We start from the raw sequence: 22266 nt of genomic DNA, 5'->3' as shown, positions 1-22266 counted from the left end.
TAGAAATACAGAAACAAAAGAGAAAAAGGGGGAGCACAGGTTGAGGTATACAAAATAGTAACAGATTATTCAGCTCGGGAGTGTAAGTTCCCGGGCCAATAAACGTAGGGACAGTGGAGTGTGTAATAACATAAACACTTACACGGCCTTGTGTAAATGCTGTCACATCAAGGTTTCTTTTCTTTCTTTCTTTCTTCTGGATTTTCCTGGTGCGAAATTTCTTTTCTTCGGATCTTGATAATGATTTCTTCAGATGTCCGGCAAACATCAAATGCGAAGTTCCCCTCCAAATAAATGGACGACACAAAATGTTTAGGGACAATGCAGATATAAAGATCAATGGTTGATTTCAAATGGTAAAGGGAATATATCAAAAGCAGAAAGAATGCTGCAAACACTCACACGGGCAGATGTGAGTGCGATCTTGAGGGAGGTATCTCTATTCTCTCCGCATAAGAATGATGTCAATATGAGAGACACTCCTGTTAAAATAAAGGAGATGAAGGTTGGTAAATAAAAGGATAAAATTACAATACTCACACGGCCACGTGTGAGCTCACACGTGGAATGGTATCTTTTCTTTCGATCCCCAAGGTGAAGTACCCGGACGCGGGTTGAGTTAGCTGCGCACCACGCGCCCTGTACACGACATCCTAAGGACTGGTTGGCGATTTTATCTTTAGCTCTTTGGTGTTAGACCTAAGGGCTTTCTTACTGTTGTTTTTTTATGTTTTTTAATAAAGTAAATACGTTGTCTGAACTCCGTTTTCAAGCAACTTTGTGACTTGTTACAAGCACACGGAGGAAAAACTTTACTTCACCTTGGGGATCGAAAGAAAAGATACTATTCCACGTGTGAGCTCACACGTGGCCGTGTGAGTATTGTAATTTTATCCTTTTATTTACCAACCTTCATCTCCTTTATTTTAACAGGAGTGTCTCTCATATTGACATCATTCTTATGCGGAGAGAATAGAAATACCTCCCTCAAGATCGCACTCACATCTGCCCGTTTGAGTGTTTGCAGCATTCGTTCTGCTTTTGATATATTCCCTTTGCCATTTGAAATCAACCATTGATCTTTATATCTGTATTGTCCCTAAACATTTTGTGTCGTCCATTTATTGGAGGGGAACTTCGCATTTGACGTTTGCCGGACATCTGAAGAAATCATTACCAAGATCCGAAGAAAAGAAATTTCGCACCAGGAAAATCCAGAAGAAAGAAAGAAAAGAAACCTTGATGTGACAGCATTTACACAAGTCCGTGTAAGTGTTTATGTTATTACACACTCCACTGTCCCTACGTTTATTGGCCCGGGAACTTACACTCCCGAGCTGAATAATCTGTTACTATTTTGTATACCTCAACCTGTGCTCCCCCTTTTTCTCTTCTGTTTCTGTACAATCTATAATAAGACAGAAAATTGTATGTCCGTGATTATAACATGGATAAAAGAAGTGTGAATTGCAGGAAAAAGTTAGTAACATTATTTAATACATATATATATATATATATAACATTGTAAGTTTTATGCAATAATCAGGAGGAAATTAAGTTCAAGAGCATAGCACATAGAGCACATATTAAATGTATTTTTGTCTCGATTGTTTCACAAGAATGTTTTAAAGTCCCATTGAGTATTAAGACCCTTTGGTATCAATGTATCCAGGGTAAATATCCAGAAGGCTTCTCTTCTATGGAGATAGTTAGATCTGTCACCCCTTCTTAGATTAGTCTTAATATGTTCTATGGCTATGCACCTGAATTTTGATAAACTGCTATTTTGACATTGTTTGAAATGTTGAGACACTGGTTGTGTGAGATCCCTATCCTGAAGCCAGGGTCACGAATGGTGTGTGAATGACTCCAGGTAGCTTAACTCGTGTCTCACCTCTTCCAAAGCACAGACAAGTCCTTTTCTCTTTCTTGGTTTTATTGAGGGAAAACACAGGGAGATAGGTGCTTGTAGATGGAGTGTGGGGAGAGAGGGCTTCTCTGCCTGCTGTGCAGTGTATCAATAATGAGACAGTGTAAAACAAAAAGGCCTTGCTGGGGTGATAGCAGGCAGTTACTCACTCAGAGTCCAGGGTCAAAAGGAAATGAGGAGTAAGGGTCACACTAGATAGGAAGTGGGACTATACTAACTGTCAGCAAGGACAGGGGGGTAGGAATAGCCCACTCTCAGCTAGGAGAATATGAGCTGCAGGCAACCAACACAGGCTGTGTAAACGACATGTTGCAATAATGTTGCATTTTACATACAGCGTTGCTGCTGGGACAGGGGAAACTGACAGGCAACTAAAGAAGGGAGAAATGAATCCCATAACTAAAGGGGAAGACAGAGGAATATGGAATCTAGTTCCAGGACACTCCCCGTCTGGTATCTGGAGATACCACTATTTTAGGTATGTGTGGAACATATGTGCAATACAACATAACATGCAAAACTCATGTCCACATAACGATGAGATACCGTCCGGTACCACCAGCTTAAGTCCTTGCCATCTCGGTAAGGTAGGTGAATGCACAGCTCTAGGTTAGCTTGATGCACCACAATGTCTCTCAGAGTCCATAGAACTGGTAGCCAGTTCTTCTTTGTGATAGTCCGATTTTGGCATTAGGAGGATAGTCTCTGTGATAGGTCTCAAAAAAGTCTTAACGACCCCGTTCTGGGTCACCCGAACTTCCACTTTGCGGACCCTTTCATCTTCGCTTGGGAAGGTTTTGATTATAAGTCCCATGGGCCACTCGTTTCTTGTTACCTGTTTGTCTTTCAACAAAACCACGTCTCCTACTTGGATGTCCGGTTTAACCGTTTGCCATTTATGGCGTTCTTGGAGTGTCACTAGATACTCGCGTCTCCAGCGATCCCAAAATGTGTTAGCCAAGTGCTGCACCTGTCTCCACTGTCGCTTGTACATATCTTTAGAGTGGAAGCCTTCGACTGGGGTGGGGTTGTTCCCTACTTTCTGGGTTAGCAGCATTGCTGGCGTCAAAATACTTGGCGATTCTGGATCCGTTGACACTGGAATCAAAGGCCTAGCATTGATTATCGCTGATATTTCGGCCATGAATGTGGTTAACACTTCATGAGTGAGTCGAGTCAGGTTGCTTTTTAGCATCATAGAGTCCAAGATACGCCGGACTACCCCGATCATGCGTTCCCATGCTCCGCCCATGTGAGAGGAGTGAGGAGGGTTGAATGTCCACGTGCACTCTTGGTCGCGCAAGTATCTTTTGATACTATTGTTTCTATTATCTTTAGTGTCTATTTGTAATTCCTTACATGCTCCAACGAAATTGGTACCACAATCGGAGCGTATTTGTTTAACTGGTCCTCTGACTGCAAAGAACCTTCTGAGGGCATTTATGAAGCTTGAAGCATCCATAGATTCTATAAACTCGATGTGTATCGCTCGCATACTCATGCAGGTGAAGAGTACCGCCCATCGTTTGCTGTTTGCTAGTCCGCCCCTAGTTCTACGCGAGATGACCATCCAGGGCCCAAATACATCAAGTCCTACATAGGTAAAGGGGGGTTCTGTATTAAGTCTGTCGACAGGTAGATCCGCCATCCTTTGGTCTTGGCTTTTGCCTCTCAGCATTCGGCACCTAACACATTTGTGGAGATTACTGGCCACGCACCTTTTCATGCCAACGACCCAAATGCCCGCCGCCCTAATGGCGCCTTCGGTGAAGTGTCGTCCCTGCTGCATGACTTGTTCGTGGTAGTGGCGCACCAACAAAGTGGCGATGTGATGCCGGCCAGGGATGATAAGAGGGTTGCTTTCCTCCCTGCTCAGTTGGGACTTATTGAGGCGGCCTCCTACTCTCATGAGGCCGTCGTTGTCGATGAAGGGATTCAACTTCCAAAGTGGACTGTTTTTGTTAACACTCTTCTTTCCGCGAATGCAATTGATCTCTTCCGCATATGTTTCCCTTTGAACATGACTGAGAACAGTTTCCTTAGCCTTTGTAATTTCCTCTACGGTGCGCAGCTCTTTGCAGATGTGCCAGCCGTGGCAGCCGGTAGTTTTACCGTCTGGTGTCTGGCGGAAGGAGGAGGCTATATGCCCGAGATGGGCTACTGTTCGCAGAAGGGCCGTCCACTTTGAGAAGCGTTGGAATCGATGTGATCCGAATGCATTTTTGTGCGATACATTGGTGAGTACCACGGATACTTGTGGGGGCCTTATCTCCGTATCCTTTTCGGGATCCACGAGTTCAAAATCGTCAACTGGGGTTGGTAGCGTTTCCGCAGGCTGCGCAAGAAACATTGGTCCTGTGAGCCACGACGTATTCTGCAGTTGAGATGCGGGTACTGATCTGGTGGCGTGATCTGCGGGATTTTGCTCTGTGGGCACGTGGTGCCATTGTTCTGGTTGGGTTGACTTCCTGATTCTTTCTACGCGGTTAGCTACGTATACGTAGAATCTCCTTTTCTTATTGTAGATGTATCCCAGTACCACCTTGCTATCTGTGTAGAGTTTGACGGCATCTGGTTTGCTGTCCATCTCATTCTCGATAAGCTCCGCCAGTTCTACTGCTAGCACTGCACCACACAGCTCGAGTCTGGGTATAGTATGGTCAGGTTGTGGCGCCAGCTTAGCTTTGCCAAGGATGAACCTGATGTGGCAACTTCCATCCACGTCCGTGGTTTTTAGGTAGGCCACCACTGCTATAGCTTTGGTGGAGGCATCTGAGAACACGCAAAGCTCTTTGCTGTGTGCGGCGGTGAGAGATATAGGTGAATAGGGGCGTGGGATTTGAAGTTGCTCGAGGGCCTTCAGGGAGTGTTTCCACGTTTCCCACTCTTTCCGTTTTTCTGGAGGTAGTGGGGTGTCCCATTCCTGTTTTTCGAAGGACATTTCTCTGAGGAGGGACTTCCCTTGTATAGTGACAGGAGCCACGAATCCTAGCGGGTCGTAGAGACTGTTAACGGTGGACAGGACTCCGCGACGTGTGAAGGGTTTTTCTTCGATGGCTACCTGGAACGTAAAGGTGTCTGTTTTAAGATTCCAGCTTATCCCCAGGCTCCGCTGTATGGGAGGCGTGTCGGTCCCCAGATCCAAATTCTTGAGATCTGGTGCTTGATCATCTGCGTGGAACGCCTTCATCACTGTGGCACTGTTGGAAGCTATTTTGTGCAACCTTAGGTTGGCCTTCGCTAACATCTTTTGTGTCCTCTTGAGTAGATCTACGGCTTCTTCTTCGGTGGGAACTGATTTTAATCCGTCGTCCACATAGAAGTCTCTTTCGACGAAGCTCCTGGCGTCTTTCCCGAACTCTGCTTCTCCGTCTTGGGCCGTTCTTCTGAGGCCGTAGGCTGCCACTGCAGGTGATGGGCTGTTCCCGAAGACATGTACTTTCATGCGGTACTCCGTGATTTCTTTTTCTACGTCGTCATCTTGATACCACAGGAATCTTAGGTAGTTACGGTTGTCTTCTCGCACAAGGAAGCAGTGGAACATCTGTTGAATGTCTGCGGTTACGGCGATAGGTTCCTTGCGGAAGTGGATCAGCACTCCCAGAAGACTGTTCGTCAGATCCGGCCCGGTGAGGAGAACATCGTTTAGGGAGACTCCCTGATGCTGAGCGCTGGAGTCGAATACCACTCGGATTTGGCCAGGTTTCTGGGGGTGGTAGACGCCAAACGACGGGAGGTACCAGCATTCTTCGCCTTCTTTCAGTGGGGGCGCCGACTCTGCATGGCCACTGTGGAAGATTTTTTGCATGAAGGCCACAAAGTGTTCCTTGGTCTCCGGTTTCCTTTGTAGGTTACGGCGGAGCGAAGCGAGCCTAGACATAGCATGGTCTCTGTTGTTTGGGAGGCGTCTTCTTGGCGAGCGGAAAGGTAGTGGGGCCACCCAACTGCCCAATTCGTCCTTGAAGAGCTCCTTATCCATTAACCTCAAGAATTCTTTGTCTTCCATTGATGGCGCCTGTTTGTCGTCGTCCTTTGTTGTCTGGAACACTGTACTCCCTAGGTCATTGGGGTATTTTCTTGCCACAGGCGCGTCTCCATAGTTCCTTTTGGTCTCGAGCTTCTCGTGGACCTGAAAGTGGTTCGGACAAGGTTTGAAGTGGGATATACGACCGTTCTCCAACAAGTTCGTCTGTAGGGCGCCTACGTTGTCGGGTCCTCGTATCCTGTCTATGCATACTTCTCCAACTACCACCCATCCTAGATCGAGCCTTTGGGCGCTTGGGCCGTTGTGGTCCCCATTTCGCTGTTCGCGGATCTTGTGTGCTCTCATGATGTCTCTGCCAAGTAGCAGCAGGATCTGGGCATCTTCGTCTAGTGGTGGGATATGATCGGCAATGGTTTTTAGATGGGGATGGTGTCGCGCCACGTCTGGCGTGGGGATCTCAGTCCTATCTTCCGCCATGTGATTGCACTCGATGAGTGTGGGAAGGGGCATGCTCACTTTGCCGTCTATTGAGCATATGGTGTAGCCATTCACTCTTCTCCCTGTAGTCTCCATTTGCCCTGCGCACGTTCTGAGAGTGTAAGGAGAAGTACTGTCTTGTATGCCGAACATATCGAAGAATTCTGACCTGACCAGCGATCGGTTGCTCTGGTCGTCGATGATTGCATACATCCGTTTGGCTCTTTGGGGTTGTCCCTCTGGGTGCACTGCTACCAGACATATTTTAGAGCAAGATCTACCGTTGTTTCCTTCTCCGCATACTTCTGTGCATTTGGATGCTACTGACGTCGGGGGGGGGTGTGTCTCCCACTTCTTCCTCCCCGCCCTGCTTTGTCGGAGGGTTAGGGGCTTTGCTTGCTTTGGGCTTCATAGCTTCCGGGTGTAGAGCGGCTATGTGCCTGTCGCTATCGCACTCTGTGCATTTCATAGCTTCTTTGCAGTCCTTGAATAAATGAGCTGTGGAGGCACAACATTTGAAACAGGCTCCCCATTCCCTGAGTAGGTTCTTTCGCTCCTCTATGGGTTTCATCCTGAATCCGAAGCACTTGTTAAGTGGATGCGGCTTTTTGTGGATAGGGCATTCTTTGTTAAGGTCCCTTGGTTTTTTGTCCCTGTCGGCCGTCTGGCTGGGACTCGCGTGGGTCGTAGGGGGCACGTCCGTCCTGTGGACCGAGATGGGTGTTCTGGAGTCCTTGCACCTTGCTGTTGACCTTTCGTTCCTCGGGTGGCTGGCGCTGGATGTGGTTTGCGCCCCTAAGATGAAGCTGGGGTCGTTTCTTGTCTTTGCCGCTTCGCAGATGAAGCTCACGAAGAATGAGAATGGGGGGAAGACAACCTGCTTCTCCCTTTTGTATTTGGAACCTTGTGAAAGCCACCTTTCTTGGAGGTTGAAGGGTAGCTTCTCCAGGATGGGTCTCACTCCATGAGCTGAATCTAGGGCGTTGAGACCTATTAAGGAATGGTCTTTCCTTGCGAACTCCAGTTCTTGCAGCAGGTCTCCAAGATCTCGTAACTTCGAGTAGTCTTTATTCGTGATCTTGGGGAAGCTCTCGATTCTTTTGAAGAGTGAATCCTCGACTGCTTCAGGGCTGCCATAGGTCTCTTCTAGCCTTTCCCACACTAGGTCCAGACCTACTTGGGGTTGATGTGCGTTTGCCGTCCGAAGTCTCTGCGCTTGCTCCCTGGATACGTTCCCCAAGAACTTAACTAACAGGTTGAGCTCTTCCCTTGCTGAGAAGTCCAAGCTGTCGATTGCGTCTTTGAACGTGAACTTCCACGTCCGGTAGTTCTCAGGGCGGTCGTCGAAGCTGATGAGTCCTGCGTGCACCAAGTCGCGCCGGATCATGTACTTGGCTATGTCTGTCAGACCTGAGACGTCGGCGCGTTTGCCCCGTTCTGAGGTAGTTGCTGGGACGGTCTGTGCGGTCGCCTCTTCCTTGGCGTGGACGCGTGATGGCTGCTGGCCAGTGTGAGGGGCTGTTTTCTCCCGCGTGGGTGTACCTGGATTACGAGCCTGTTGTGGTGCATCCGTGTGCGCTCTGGCGTGTGGATCACTGTTGCGGCTGTGGCTATCCCAGGCAGCGTGTGCCATTGACGGAGCAGCGTCTTCTCCTCGTGGTCCTAGCGAGTCTTCGTTGTCTGTGGTGTCGCTCCCTCCATGTTGAGATGGTGCGCTGGTGTTTACACTGAAGAGGCTCCTTACGTAGTCTTCAGTGCGTTGGGCTGGATCCTCTGAAGCTATCCGTCTGTACGGTAGCTCCCCGCCGTCCTGTCTCGCAGCTGCTTCTAGGACTTCGGCTTGGGCTATGGCGGCAGCGGCGTCCTCTTCTTTGCTTAGAGCCTCTAGATCCGCGTCTAATTCGGCCTTTCTACGCGCATTGGCAGCGGCGGTGGTAGCAGCGGCGGTGGTAGCAGCGGCGGCGGCATTGGCAGCGGAGGCGGCCTGCTCCTCCTCTTCTATGCGCACCTTTTCTGCCCTTACGGCTGCCTCTCTCCGACCATATTCGGCCCTGGCACGTGCGGCCTCTGCTGTGGCTCGCGCCTTGGTAGCGCTCGCCGCGTGAGATTGCACTGATCTTGCTGACCTTGATGAGTGTCTGGATATGCTTGAGCGCTGCGATGCAGTTTCCAGCAAAAGGTCTTTTCTCCTACTCTCGGCTTCCGTGATGGCGGTTTGCGCGATGCCATTACGTTCTAGGTCAATCGCCTTTTGAAGGTCGCGCTCTCGTATGCTATCTTCCGTGTTAGCTCTTGTTAGATAGGTGAAATATGCCTGTGACAGTGCTTGGTAGCGTGAGTGGTCTATCTTCAATTGGGTTATTGCCTGCTCGAGCTGTTGTACATAGTTACCGGTGCCGGCGACATTGCCTATCCCAAGTGTGATGGTTTCCCAGGCCAACTCTAATTTAGCGCGGTGCGCTTCAATGTCATTCTCATATTTCTCGCGGGCCTTTTGTGTCAGTGTGACTGCCCGTTTAGGCCTTGCGCCTGCCTGCGCCTGTTGCAGATGCGCAGCGGTCTCTGTGTCTGAGAGATCGCTTTCCTGCGTGATGTCTGGTGAGGCTCTGAGTTCTGCCATGCTGTAGGTGTGTGTAGGCCTTTGCCAGTGCGTGTGGCGTGCTGTCTTTTACCTTGTCAGCGATGGGCGTCTGTCTCAGATGATGCCGAGCGGTGTCCTGCAGCGTGCAGCGTTGGGGTAGCTGTACTTACAGATGTCCGTTGGCTCCTCACTGTGGGGCTGAGCAGCGGGTGGACTCAGACAGAGAAAAAGGCAGTTAGGTTTGTGTGTACAGTCTGTTTGCAAAGCTGCTGCCTTGTGTGCAGGGACTATTCTGTATAGCATAAAGTCTTTGAGTAGTAGCTGCTGTGTGATTCCCCAACACATGTCTTTGTTTTACTATCCTGAAGCCAGGGTCACGAATGGTGTGTGAATGACTCCAGGTAGCTTAACTCGTGTCTCACCTCTTCCAAAGCACAGACAAGTCCTTTTCTCTTTCTTGGTTTTATTGAGGGAAAACACAGGGAGATAGGTGCTTGTAGATGGAGTGTGGGGAGACAGGGCTTCTCTGCCTGCTGTGCAGTGTATCAATAATGAGACAGTGTAAAACAAAAAGGCCTTGCTGGGGTGATAGCAGGCAGTTACTCACTCAGAGTCCAGGGTCAAAAGGAAATGAGGAGTAAGGGTCACACTAGATAGGAAGTGGGACTATACTAACTGTCAGCAAGGACAGGGGGGTAGGAATAGCCCACTCTCAGCTAGGAGAATATGAGCTGCAGGCAACCAACACAGGCTGTGTAAACGACATGTTGCAATAATGTTGCATTTTACATACAGCGTTGCTGCTGGGACAGGGGAAACTGACAGGCAACTAAAGAAGGGAGAAATGAATCCCATAACTAAAGGGGAAGACAGAGGAATATGGAATCTAGTTCCAGGACAATCCCCTTTAGTGATGGATCTCACATATTCTTGAATTCTCACTTTCCCCTCTCCTCACAGCCTTGAGAAAGCATTTCCTACGCAAAACGCGCGTGTCGGCTCTTCACACGTGCACGCGCAGGGTCAGTACTGACATGGCAGCCTCCAGTCTCGCACAGCGAGCAGTTGCCAGACCCCCCTCTCGTACAGCATCCACCTTAATAGGAGTAACGGTGTTACACTCGGTACACAGTAGGTGAGCCTTGGATATTGTCTTTGCACTGCACGGTTGAGTCCATTTATTAATATGGACATAGGCATGCACATGGCCACACCGTAGCATTGCATTACTGGTACATTAGTGATTGTGCACCTATAGGGACATACCTCATTGTTCCATCTGCAGGTTCCCTTACCTTAGTAGCTCTAGCACAGTACCTGGCGGTTGAGCCCATTCATTAATATGGGCATAGGCATGCATACTCATTCAGCCACACTGCCTCGTAGGTACCTTAATGCTACTTACCCACTGCTATATCTGATTGTTGTCAGTATTAGTGACACCCTCTTTTTGCAGTGGCAGTCTCTGCACATTATAACTTTGTCACTATACCAGCACACAAACATTAATAGGACAGTGCACTCACAGGTAGCCTTATACAATTAGTTGACTACATATGTACACAGATAGTCCTATCCCTGTTGTGTCAAGATACACCTCACCAGGGTCAGCTGCGCACCAGCTTCCTCTGGAACATTGATTTAATCCCACTCAATTGTTCCTATCATATATAATCCGGAGTGCCTCAAGCACTCGACATTGGATTCAATGTGTGTGTCCAATCTTTGGATTTTTAACCCCATTATTTTATACTGATGATCATTAAAAGTTTCTTTTAAATTACTCATTAAACATTCAATTAGGGTATTGAGTGCTTAAACTGGGTTCTTGTTCTCTGCACTTACTTACCTGTTCACCACCCAGAGCACCTTACCCTCAACCATCACCTACAAATTATCTAGCTGCAGCAGGGTATCTCCAATATATCATGAATAACTATAGACATTTTAAATAAGTTATTTAATTCACCAAAAAAATGTAGTTTAAATAAAGTATCACAAATCGCATTTTTAGTCTGTCTACCTATTTTTTTTAATGTTCTATGCCTATTTAAACCAGTTATGCCTATTTTTTCTATATGTGAGAACTGTGGAATGCTCCACTCCCTGCCTGTCTCCCATTGGTTGAAGCTCAGAACCTTCAGCTAATTGCAACAGCTAGAAGATCAATTACTTATTTGATAAACGTTCAGGGTGAAAGGTAATTTGTAACCTATTTTATGAATATATAAGTATATATACGAATAAATTCAAAAATCCAAGTGTTTTATTGGAAAAATGATCTTTGAATACCGCATGTGCTACGTTGCTTTTATAATATTCCGAAAACAAGAATGAGTGCAACTAAGGGACTGGTAAATACAACAGTCATTTATAAAGAGAAGTAGCAAAATATTAAAAACTCATATCAAGTATAAGATACATCGGCACACCCGCTGTACACAACACATCAAAACACAGTGCCAGGCTGATAATTTTCCGACTTCCTAGCAAGGAAAGTCCTGGAAACAAGCACAGCAGCTGAGTAATGCACGGCTCCTAGGAGGACAGTTAATCGGCAGCCGAATGAAGGCACCAGTGGTGATGTAGCAGTGGGAGGATGAAACAGCCTCTACGCGTTTCGCTTCATACACTTCGTCATGGGGCAGTGGCACTCTGTGATACTTTGTGCTTTATAATATTTGACATTGTCAGAGAAACTAAAGAAGTGTATTGTACCTACTCTATGTACCCAATGTCTGAGGGTCTACATTCCACCAGTAGCAGCCAGTGGCAGAATGTATTTACTTGACGGCCCAGGCGATTCCTTGAAAAGCGGCCCTCCTTCTGCAGTGTCATGACGTTGTGTTGTCATTGCAACGTGTTGTCTTGTGATTACACGTTGTCTTGGTAACACATCACCATGTGATGTTGTGGCGTCATTTGACGTAGTGTAGCTGTGAGAAAGTGACAATTAAGGAGGAGGGCTGCTTCGGAAACGGTAAGACCCCACGGTAAGACCCCACTCTCTCCACTCACCCCTCACTACAACACACACACACTTACCTTGGGGTGTGGAGGGACTCTGCAGCTCCCTTCTCCGGTCAGGCGGAAGTTGGATCCCAGCACTGACAGGAGGAGGGAGAGTATTACAGGCAATCTGGAAGCTGGGGAGCTGCGGCACAAGCCTACCGCACCAACCCCGATCGTCCGATGCGGCAATCCAGCCATGGTAGCACCTCATAGAGCTGCAGCACTGGGAGTGGAATCTGAAGTTAACGGACAGAATCCTTTAGTCATATTTAATTGCAACACTTTATTTATTAATCTCCTGCTTAGCCGTAACTAACCCCAGTACCTCCTCAATAACATTATACGCATAAAAATTGTGTTACAGAAGTTCCTCTACTTGAACTGGATGGAGGTACTTCCAAGCAATTCCTATCAAAGTCACTTAACCCAGCGGTGCGCAAACTGGGGGGCGCGACCCCTAGGGGGGGGCACGAGACTGATTGCGGGGGGCGCGGGGTTTACAGAGGCCCGCACGCTTCTAATTAAGTGCCGGGGGAGCGGTGAAGGCCTCTGTAAACCTCACTTACCTTGGCTTCGGCGGCTTGTTACACGCGTCGCTATGGCAATGCAGCGTCAAATGACGCAGCAAAGTCATGTGACGTCACGTTGCTATGGCAACGTGACGTCATGATGCCGAAGCCGAGGTAAACGGGGGTAGGGGGCACGGAGAAAGGAGAACTGCCGGCAGGGTGGCACAGGGAAATTTTTTTGACCTAAACTATGCAGCTCACAACACCAATAGAAGCTTTCTTACAGGCAGGGTTGCCACCTTTCAAGGTTTGACCCGGAGACTCCGCATTTTGGGCACTTACCTCTGGGCTACGGGTATAGCCTGTCAATCTCCGGGTGGCGGTGGTGTGCGGCAGTGTCAGTGGTGTCTTTGGCATCCTGCTGCAACTTCCCCTCCAAGTTCAGTGAACATGGCTGCCATGGCAATGTGACGCTGCATAGAGTCATGATGTCACGTAGCGTCCTGTTGCCATAGCAATGCGGCATCAAATGCAGCCATGTTATCTGCAGTTGGAGGGAGAGTTGCAGCAGGATGTCGGGAAACGACACACCACCAAGTAAGGGCATTTTTAATTTTTTTCCCTCTGGGTTGCCTTCAGTAGGTGGCAACCCTGCTTATAGGACCCAAAAACATTATTTATTTTATTTATAAGATGTTTTACCAGGAAGTAATACATTGAGAGTTACCTCTCGTTTTCAAGTATGTCCTGGACATAGTTAATATGACAAATAATACATGGTTACAAATACAGTTACATAAATGAACAGGGTATACATTATATACAATACATTGCATGCACAGTTAGAGAAGATGTATATTATAGGCTTATGTAACAGTTACAGACCAGATTAAAATGTGAGACAGCCTTAGTTTTGAAAGAACTAAAACTAGTGGTGGATGTGAGAGTCTCCGGTAGGTTGTTCCAGTTTTGGGGTGCACGGTAAGAGAAGGAGGAGCGTCCGGATACTTTGTTGAGCCTTGGGACCATGAACAGTCTTTTGGAGTCAGATCTCAGATGATAAGTGCTGCATGTGGTAGGAGTGAGGAGCTTGTTCAGATAGGTGGGTAGCTTGCCCAGAAAGTATTTGAAGGCAAGACAGGAAAGGTGAACTTTGCACCTAGACTCGAGTGATGACCAATCTAGTTCTTTGAGCATTTCGCAGTGATGTGTGTTGTAGTTGCATTGGAGAACGATACGACAAATTGAATTGTAGAGGGTGTCAAGTTTGCCAAGGTGGGTTTGGTGTGCCGAGCCATATACTATGTCTCCATAGTCGATAATTGGCATTAGCATCTGCTGTGCAATACGCTTTCTGACCAGCAGGCTTAGGGAGGATTTGTTCCTGTAAAGTACACCTAGTTTGGTATAGGTTTTGGATGTCAGGGCATCAATGTGCATTCCGAATGTTAAGTGGGAGTCAAACCATATGCCCAGGTATTTAAAACTAGTAACAGGAGTTAGGGTGGTGTTAGCGTTGGTTCTGATCTGGAGTTCAGTCACTGGAAGCTTTAAAAATGTAGTCTTGGTCCCAAATACCATTGTTACAGTCTTGTCAGTGTTTAAAAACAGTTTGTTTTGGGAAATCCAGTTTTCGAGTCTCAAAAAGTCAGACTGAAGTACGTGTTCAAGGTCGGAGAGGCTATGGCTGTGTGCATATAAGATTGTGTCATCTGCATACATGTGTATTGAAGCTTCCTTACAAGCTGTGGGAAGATCATTGATGAACACTGAGAAGAGTAAGGGCCCCAGAACAGAGCCTTGCGGGACGCCACAGGTGATATCCAGGGGGTTGGAGTTAGAGCCTGAGATGGACACATGTTGGGATCTACCTGATAGGTAGGACTGAAACCAGTTTAAAGCATGCTTCCCTATTTCAGAGCTCTGGAGTTTGTTAAGCAGGATAGCATGATCAACAGTATAAAAAGCCTTTGCAAAATCTAGGAATAAAAAACATGTAGTGTACCTGCTAAATAGATACAGTTCGAGGGTGTAGAATAACTACAGACCCTCTTACGTTTGTGATAAAAACAAACACAGATGTTTTTAGGCGGTTCTTTCTTTGTGATTATACTTGTAACCCATGTTCCCCCCCTCCCCTCTGGGAGAATTCCCTGCTACACCGTGTGGTGTGGTGCATAGAGTACCTGCTGGCTCACAGTAGATCTGAGCTTCCCGCATTGTTGTAGGGGAGAACAGAACAGGCTTCTGGGGTAGTAACTGATTCGTAGTCACGGTGACAGTGCCTTCACTTGCAGGGCCCAGGGATGTGGAGACAATCCTTGCAAGAGAACTTACTTCCACTCCCCCCTGATAGATTACAGTCTCAGGCAGGAAGGATATCTTTAACAGGATCACTTTATTTGTACACACTGCAGATGGTCAGCATACACAGCTCACACAGTGGTTACAGCAGTTCTTGGGGCTTCACCCTCAGGATGTTCCCTGGACCTCCACTGCGGGTACAGGGCCCACACAGCAGTCCTTGTTCTTCCCTTACTCCCTGGTGGAGTATGGGGTTTAGTCTCCCTTCCACTCCCCTAAGGGAGGGAATACAGATTGTCAGAGCCCTGCACAACTGTTATGGGTAGACCAGCCTCTCTCAAGCAGGTAGAGGCACTCCTGAATTTGGGGTGTGCAGCTTCTTAAGTACAGGGGAAGAAGGTACCATGCCTGAAGCCCTATTGGGTACACACAAGCATAGTCCCACCTCCCATGTGACTCACTCAAGCTGCTGGGGGTGGGGAAAACCCATGATTAATCCTGGCAGCCTGCTCTTACCAGTGCTTACTGCCAGGGGAAGGGCAGACTGGTAGCCAGAAACCAGTCCTGGCTACATTCTCCCTCTGGTGGAATCCAATGGTCCCCACTTGGAGCCAAATTTACAGGTCCATCCTGTAGGTGAGTAACCTGGAACAATAGTACAATAACGACATTAACCACCATTAACAATGGTATAGAGTTAATAATACCGTCATATGCACACGCAGGTTTCTACCCACCCACATTGGAATGGTGATAACAACAATAACATGGATTACGCCAACATGAAGAATCCCTTTTAATGGTAATGTCTGGGGTCAGGTTTCTTTACTACCCTCCCCTCATGGTCTGCCACTTGGACAAAGTAGACCCTAACTGGACCGTTCTCAGGTTGGTATTCTACCCGATCCATAAAGATGGCACGGCTGGGAAAGAGCCCTCTGCTGCTCACTCTCCGTGCTGCTCCTCTCCCCCCCCCCACCCCCTACACACACACACAACACACACTCATACAGCCTGCGAAACGGGCACTGGAGGGGGATGGGGGTAGGGGAAATGCTGCCATGCTGTACAGAGGACAGTGCAGATCAGACCTCCCTCCCATAGCTCCAGACAGCTCCCCTCCTCATTTGCTTACTGCCGCACCACATGACGCGTCAGTGCGGCAAACCACCAGGAACTTGCAGCTAAGGCGGGCTGACGCGTCATAGCACACAGTCAGCCCTGTCGGAAGGCGGCAGCGGGGACCAGCACACTTGGGGTAAGGGGCTGGTGGGCCGTGTGCGCTGCCGATCGCAGCGGGGCCTCAGCCTAAGTGTGTTAACCCTGTAAATTGTTTTACATTGTGTGCATGTCTTTTCCTGAAATAAATTACAATTTATTTTACCTCCTTGCTTTGCTCAGTCAATGATCCCGGTATAAAAAGTTGTTAATAAACCTGGTCTCCCATTCACTTCCCTAAGGGAGGGAATACAGATTGGCAGAGCCCTGCACAACTGTTGTGGGTAGACCTGCCTCTCTCAAGCAGATAGAGGCACTTCTCAATTTGGGGTGTGCAGCTTCTTAAGTACAGGGGAAGAAGGTACCATGCCTGAAGCCCTATTGGCTACACACAAGCATAGTCCCACCTCCCATGTGACTCACTGAAGCTGCTGGGGGTGGGGAAAACCCATGATTAATCCTGGCAGGCCTGCTCTTACCAGGGCTTACTGCCAGGGGAAGGGCAGACTGGTAGCCAGAAACCAGTCCTGGCTACATACTCTTGAAAACTTGTAACAGGTGTAGCCATGTTTAAAAATGGTATACAGTTCTCTCTCATGCTGGCAGTAAGCTTGGTAAATATACAGGATTGCCAGCATCAATCATGAAGGTTTGCCCTCACACCCTGGTGAGGTGTCATATGTATTCAAGGGGAGTGAGTCTATTGTTAGTGACATCAGAGATGTGGCTGTTTCCTAAGGTATATAAGACACAGGACTGCCCAAAGTTAGTGTTCAAGGTCAAGTGTGTTAACTAAGAGTTCAACAGAGTGGTTCTACAGCAAGTAGTCAGATCTCCAGCAGTAAGGCTGGCAGGGCCTACACTGTGTCCATGGACCTGGCACAGGTGGTGATCTCTCTGAGGGGAGAGATGATCCAACTCCATTGGGAGGGCAGAATCTTCTTTAGGAGAGTGTTGTACAAGATGAGCGGCTAAGCTGTTTGCTGGGAGGGGCAGTCTGCCTAGACCATCAATAAAGATGCCCTTATTCACAAGAACCCCCATGTGTGAGTGTGAAGTTACTCCACAGAGGAAGGCACCACAGAGGAGTTCCTCATCAGAACCATCTCCTTGCGGACGCAGAGATCCTGATGAGGTGGAGGCGCTGCACTGTATGTAGGTAGGACTCACGCACGCTACCTCAGCAGCCTGTCTGGCTGACATTCCCCATAACACCATAATGCGGGAGACTCAGGAGTCCTGTAGCCAACAGGTGCACCACCAGACACATCCATGTAATGGGGACCGGTTAGACCACAGGGGCCAATCTGAGATTGGGTGGGTAAGGAGGGTCAAGAAAAACCGTTACACAGGTTTAACTGGAAGGAAATTTTGGGAGAGCATTTTTTGATCTCCTATTCACTTGCATTTGGGTGTGGTACATGTAATAAGAATAAAAGAAGGAATAATATATATTAGGTGTACTGCATTTAGTGATTCTTACTCTAATGTAAATTATACTGCGCACTCACAAGTTACTTTGAATAATATATAATGATGTATTAACTTTAACTACATCAACGTTTCGGAACAATTTCTTTTGAAAGGTCCTGAAATAGCATCAAAACTTTGATGTAGTTAATACATCTTGATATGTTATTCAAAGTAACCGATGAGTGCCTAGTATAATTTACTTAGAGTGTATATATATTATTTTTACTTAGCACCTCAGACAGTTTAGAGAGACGGTCAGAAATAGTGATTGCCAATGTGCATATTGCGTTCACCATTAGAAGAGGTAGTTTGATACAAAGCGGACACCGTACACAAGACACACCAATTCTGCCCCCAATAGACAAGAAACTGGCTTTGCCCAAAACAAAAATGGTCGCCGTGCGCTTATTCACTACATGTCACGTGAATAATACCACACCCCTGCATTATTTTTTAGTTAACATTACCATTAACGGGACAGTGGGATATCCATTGATAACAAAAGCCGTCACTGGCGGGGAAGAGGGAAAGACTCACGTCACGTAACAATGGAGAGGCAGTGAGGGGGCGGTTGGGAGGTGGAGCGTTACGTCAGGTGACGCGGCTGGTGTGGGTGTCACGTGACGGGTCGCGCTCGGTGAGGGGGCGTGACCGCCGTTTGGAGGAAACAACGGTTAGAGGAGGAGGAACAGGAGCTTGGTGTGTGTCTGTGTGTGAAGCGGACACGGGGTGAGGGGGAAAGAGCCCGGAGACAGGACCACCGCACACCAACACACATCATCATAGGAGAACGGGGCGAGAAGCCCTGGAGTGTTATACAACCGGGGAGCCATGGAATGAGGGAAAGACGTTCATGTTATTAATATTATTTTCATCATGGGGGCCAAGGAGTCACGGATCGGATTTCTGACGTATGACGAAGCCGTGAAGAGAGGTGAGGAGGAGACCGGGGGAGGGGGTGAGTGTGACAGGGAGGAGGGAAGAGGGTGACATGAAGGGGGCGATAAGGGATGACGGGGGAGGATGAGAGGAGGCTGGTGGGTGACAGGCGGGTAGACTTGGGGTGGGGAGTTGCAGGGAGGATGACGAGCAGAGCAAGGCTGTGACCGCAGGACGAGGGGTAGAAAGGTCACTGGCAGGAGAGGTTATTATGGGGTCAGTGGCAAGGGGGATTAGTGGGCAGGTGACGAGAGGGGGTTCCCTAGTGTTTTTGACAAAAAAACGGACCTGACTCTGCTTCCCAACTGTAAGCATGCACCTCCTGTTTATATCACCCATTAGTGCTGCAGGGAAGGGGGCTGATATATTTCCCTTCTTACATCCTTTACCTCTGAACTGACTTGGTTTATGGTCGAGTGTGTGTATATGGAGAGGGTGCAAAGATCTCCCAGTGTGTATTCCGTACGTGTGCTGGACCCACCTGCTATTACTCCTTAATGGGAGCTGGATGAGTTTCTCTACATATACTGCAGGCGGCTGCAAAGGGGGCTCATAATGTTTACACTTTGTCTCAACGCTTATAATGTAGTATATAGCGAGGTTACTCTTTTGTTTATACCACTCTGTTAAACGTAGTTTTGAGATCTTTTACTCATTCCTTTCTTATGGGCTGCAAGAATGATTGTTCCTACTGTTGATACACCTTATCAGTGCAGCAAATAGGATTGCACCTTTATTTACATGGTAGGGTAGACAAGAGTAGGGCCCAACTGATTTCCTAAAGCAAATGTATTAAGCCATGGGGGAATAACCCTTTTTTTTTTAATATCTATTTCCAAGAAAAAAATATTTTCCTGGGTATAGCCTTTTTTGATTGGTGCAAACCTTGTTTTCTTGCTTCTGAGTTTTGGGACTGGACACTTTCTGGGTGTATCCACTGATAGCTAGAGATAGTGAATACACATTAATTCGCCTTATGGGTGAAGCTTAGGAAAGATAACCAGTTTTTGTAGGTTGTTCTTCAGACATAGAAAGAGTGTATAGGGAATGCTAATTAGTGCTTCTCACTGAACATGTTTGAACCAGGAAATTTATGAGAGATGTTATGTGAATAACATAAAGATATTGTTGTGATTTCCTCTGAATATGCCTGTCTTTGCCACCCCAGGCGCATGAATACCAAGCTTCAGAAAGCACTGACAGTCTGTAGGTGCTAGCTGGTTATTGTGCTAGACAATGACAGCTGACAGGTTAAATGGATAAAGCCATAAAATAATTTACATAACTCCGTCTGCCTCTCTTACAAGTACAGTGTGTCAAACCAGAGGAATTGAAAGAATGCCAAAAAATGTATAGTTTAAATTTTTTTTTCATGTTAATTGTTACACTTGTCAAACTGTGTATCTTAAATTCGGCTACAGGTTATTAATCCACAGCCATGGGTTGAGCAAACCTAAGACATACATCGCTTTCTTAACTAAAATTACCCTGTGTGTTCATTTATAGCGTTTACTTGGTGTCTGTAGCTGGAGCTATAACCTCCCTCCCACCTTATTTAGCCGGCAATTTATTTTTTTCATATTATTAGGGCGCAAAAGAGGCTTTTTCTGTAAAATGCTAGATTGCCATTTCTCAAGTCTCGCAGTTTTATAGACTAAGGCTGCGATTTATAGTAGGTGTGACGGTGTGTTTGGTTTTGCGCAGTGCGAGAACAAAGTGCAGCAGCAGTTACGGGCCGGCCATAGTGGGCGTGATGCAGAGCAACTGCGTGGCAGATTTTTCAAAAGACAAACTATTTTGTTTTTTTCACACGGCGGCCGCGTCACATGAGTGGTTCAGCCAATGAGGGCGAACCAGCCTGGTCATGCCTCCCCAATCGCCTCCAGCTCAGTTCACCCATCACTCGGGTGACAGTCTTGCACGATGCCATGCACTCCGTCGCACGCGACTACTATACTTAGGCCGCGTCCAGAATGAATGATTGAGCTTGAGCACTGCGCGATGAATCACGTTGTGGCCATGTGAACATGTATAATGTGTGAGGTGAGCGTTCAGCGGAGAGCAGCTTGAGGAGACAAATATACCGGTATTTGTATCGCGATGGCCGGATCACGTGAACAGTTCGCCTAATGAGGGACAACCTTGATGTTACGAGCACACCCCCGACAAGTTTCCCCCCCCGCGCAACAGCACATTTTTACAGGACAGGAATCGCCCCAGCTACATCAGCATGTGACGTCATACATTCATACTGGACATGGCCTTAGCCTAAGCCCTAAAGAGTGCTGGTTAGAATGTAGGTCTATGTTAAGAGTTCAGGTAGATGTTTGGCTGGACAAAGCTTTAATTTATCTAGCTGCAAGTTAAAGTAGGTAAGGCTGAACAAGTACCTTATTTACCCGGCTGGCTGGATAAATAGCCTCTACTTCTACTTTTTAAATGTTATTTAAACTTTAGTAGCCATTTTAGTCCCAGTGATCAGTGAACTGTTTGTTACGATCATGTAAAAGGTATGTGCTAGATACTGTAAGTGTTGTAAATCTGAATCTAGACACATACTGTTCAGTAGCTGTGAAAAGAGGTTAGACACTTTTTCATATGTCTCTGACTGTCTTCCTTCAACTTGTAAATATGGCATGTTAAGAGATCTGAATTGTCTTAGAGGCAATCCAAGTGCAACTTTAAAAAAACAACTTTTTTTAAAAATGTATTTTTTAATAAATATATGCAGCCTTTGATTAATTTTATTGAAAATAAATTACCTAAACTGCTGATCAATTCGATCTCCCGTGATCAATCAGCAAAGATACTCTTTCCCAGGGTGTACTAAATGGATGCCTTTCCGTTTCAATCAATTCTTCAGTCAATGTAACTCAGCAGCTATGCTGTATCCTTATACTACCAAGGTAACATTATCTATTGTTACAGTTTGCAGCTGAAATTGCTGGGAATATTGCCAAAAAATTATCACGAACAGGAGTGTTGCAAATATCTTGCACTGCTGGGGGTGTGCTAAAAAAACTGCAATAGAAATCAAAGGATGCTCAGTATATTAAAACAAATTAAAAATGGCATTAAGAATTGAATAATAATAAAACTTTTTTAGTGAGTAATATCTAATACTACTGAACTGATTGTTTAAAAACACACACCAAAAAAAAAACCATGTAGGATATTTCAGGGTTAAACCCATTTAAAGCAGCAATACTACATTTCCACCCTTTTTTCTTATTTGTATATGTAAAGCATGTGGCAATGTATAATTTTGCATTCTTATCTAAGCTGGTAATTGTTTGGTGCTCCTGTTATAAATCTGTAAAAATACTGATTGTGTGCCTAACTAAATGGATGCATTTTTAGTTTAAATAAATCCCTTCAGTATGTAACTCAGAAGCTTCAATGTATCCGTATATTACTAAGGTAACATTATCTATTTTTACAGTTTACAGCCTAAATTGCTGGGACATTTGGCAATGTTACAAAGATCTTGCACTGCTGGGTCGGTGGGCTAAAACTGTTATAGAAATCAAAGGATGTTCAGCATAATAAAACTCATTAAAAATGTTATTGAGTTGAATAATAATAATTTAAAAAAAGTAGTAACTATTATTTAGAACTGGTTTTATATAAAAAAGTGTGTGCCGAGCACGCACATTTTAAATGAAACTTATTTGTCTTTTGTCACTGTTTTGTCACAGATGTTGTATTAGTGATGATTTTAATTAAAAAACAAAACAGTGACAAAACGCAAAGAAGTTTGACTTCGAACATGCATGCTCGGCGCACTTCTATGTTTATACTAATTGTGAATTGTGTGTGTGTGTGTGTGTGTGTGTGT

At 46.5% G+C, this 22266-nt stretch overlaps 1 protein-coding gene across 6 annotated transcripts in view; it reads left to right on the top strand.

Moving 5' to 3' along the window:
• The first annotated feature begins 18080 nt into the window (after positions 1-18080).
• Positions 18081-22266, top strand: part of USP32 (ubiquitin specific peptidase 32) — a 331878-nt gene continuing 327692 nt past the window's right edge. The window contains exon 1 of one of the 6 annotated variants that reach the window (XM_075589610.1): positions 18081-18423. In XM_075589610.1, coding sequence (XP_075445725.1) covers positions 18366-18423 — 58 coding nt within the window. In that variant the 5' untranslated portion in view covers positions 18081-18365. The remainder of the gene's footprint in view (positions 18424-22266) is intronic. The other 5 variants (XM_075589609.1, XM_075589611.1, XM_075589612.1 and 2 more) reach the window with 5 other exon arrangements.

This window comes from Ascaphus truei, chromosome 3 (genome assembly GCF_040206685.1).
Source record: "Ascaphus truei isolate aAscTru1 chromosome 3, aAscTru1.hap1, whole genome shotgun sequence".
Taxonomy (NCBI): Eukaryota; Metazoa; Chordata; class Amphibia; order Anura; family Ascaphidae; genus Ascaphus; species Ascaphus truei.
The sequence above is the reverse complement of the archived record's forward strand: the minus strand, read 5'-3'. Positions and strand labels throughout refer to the sequence as shown.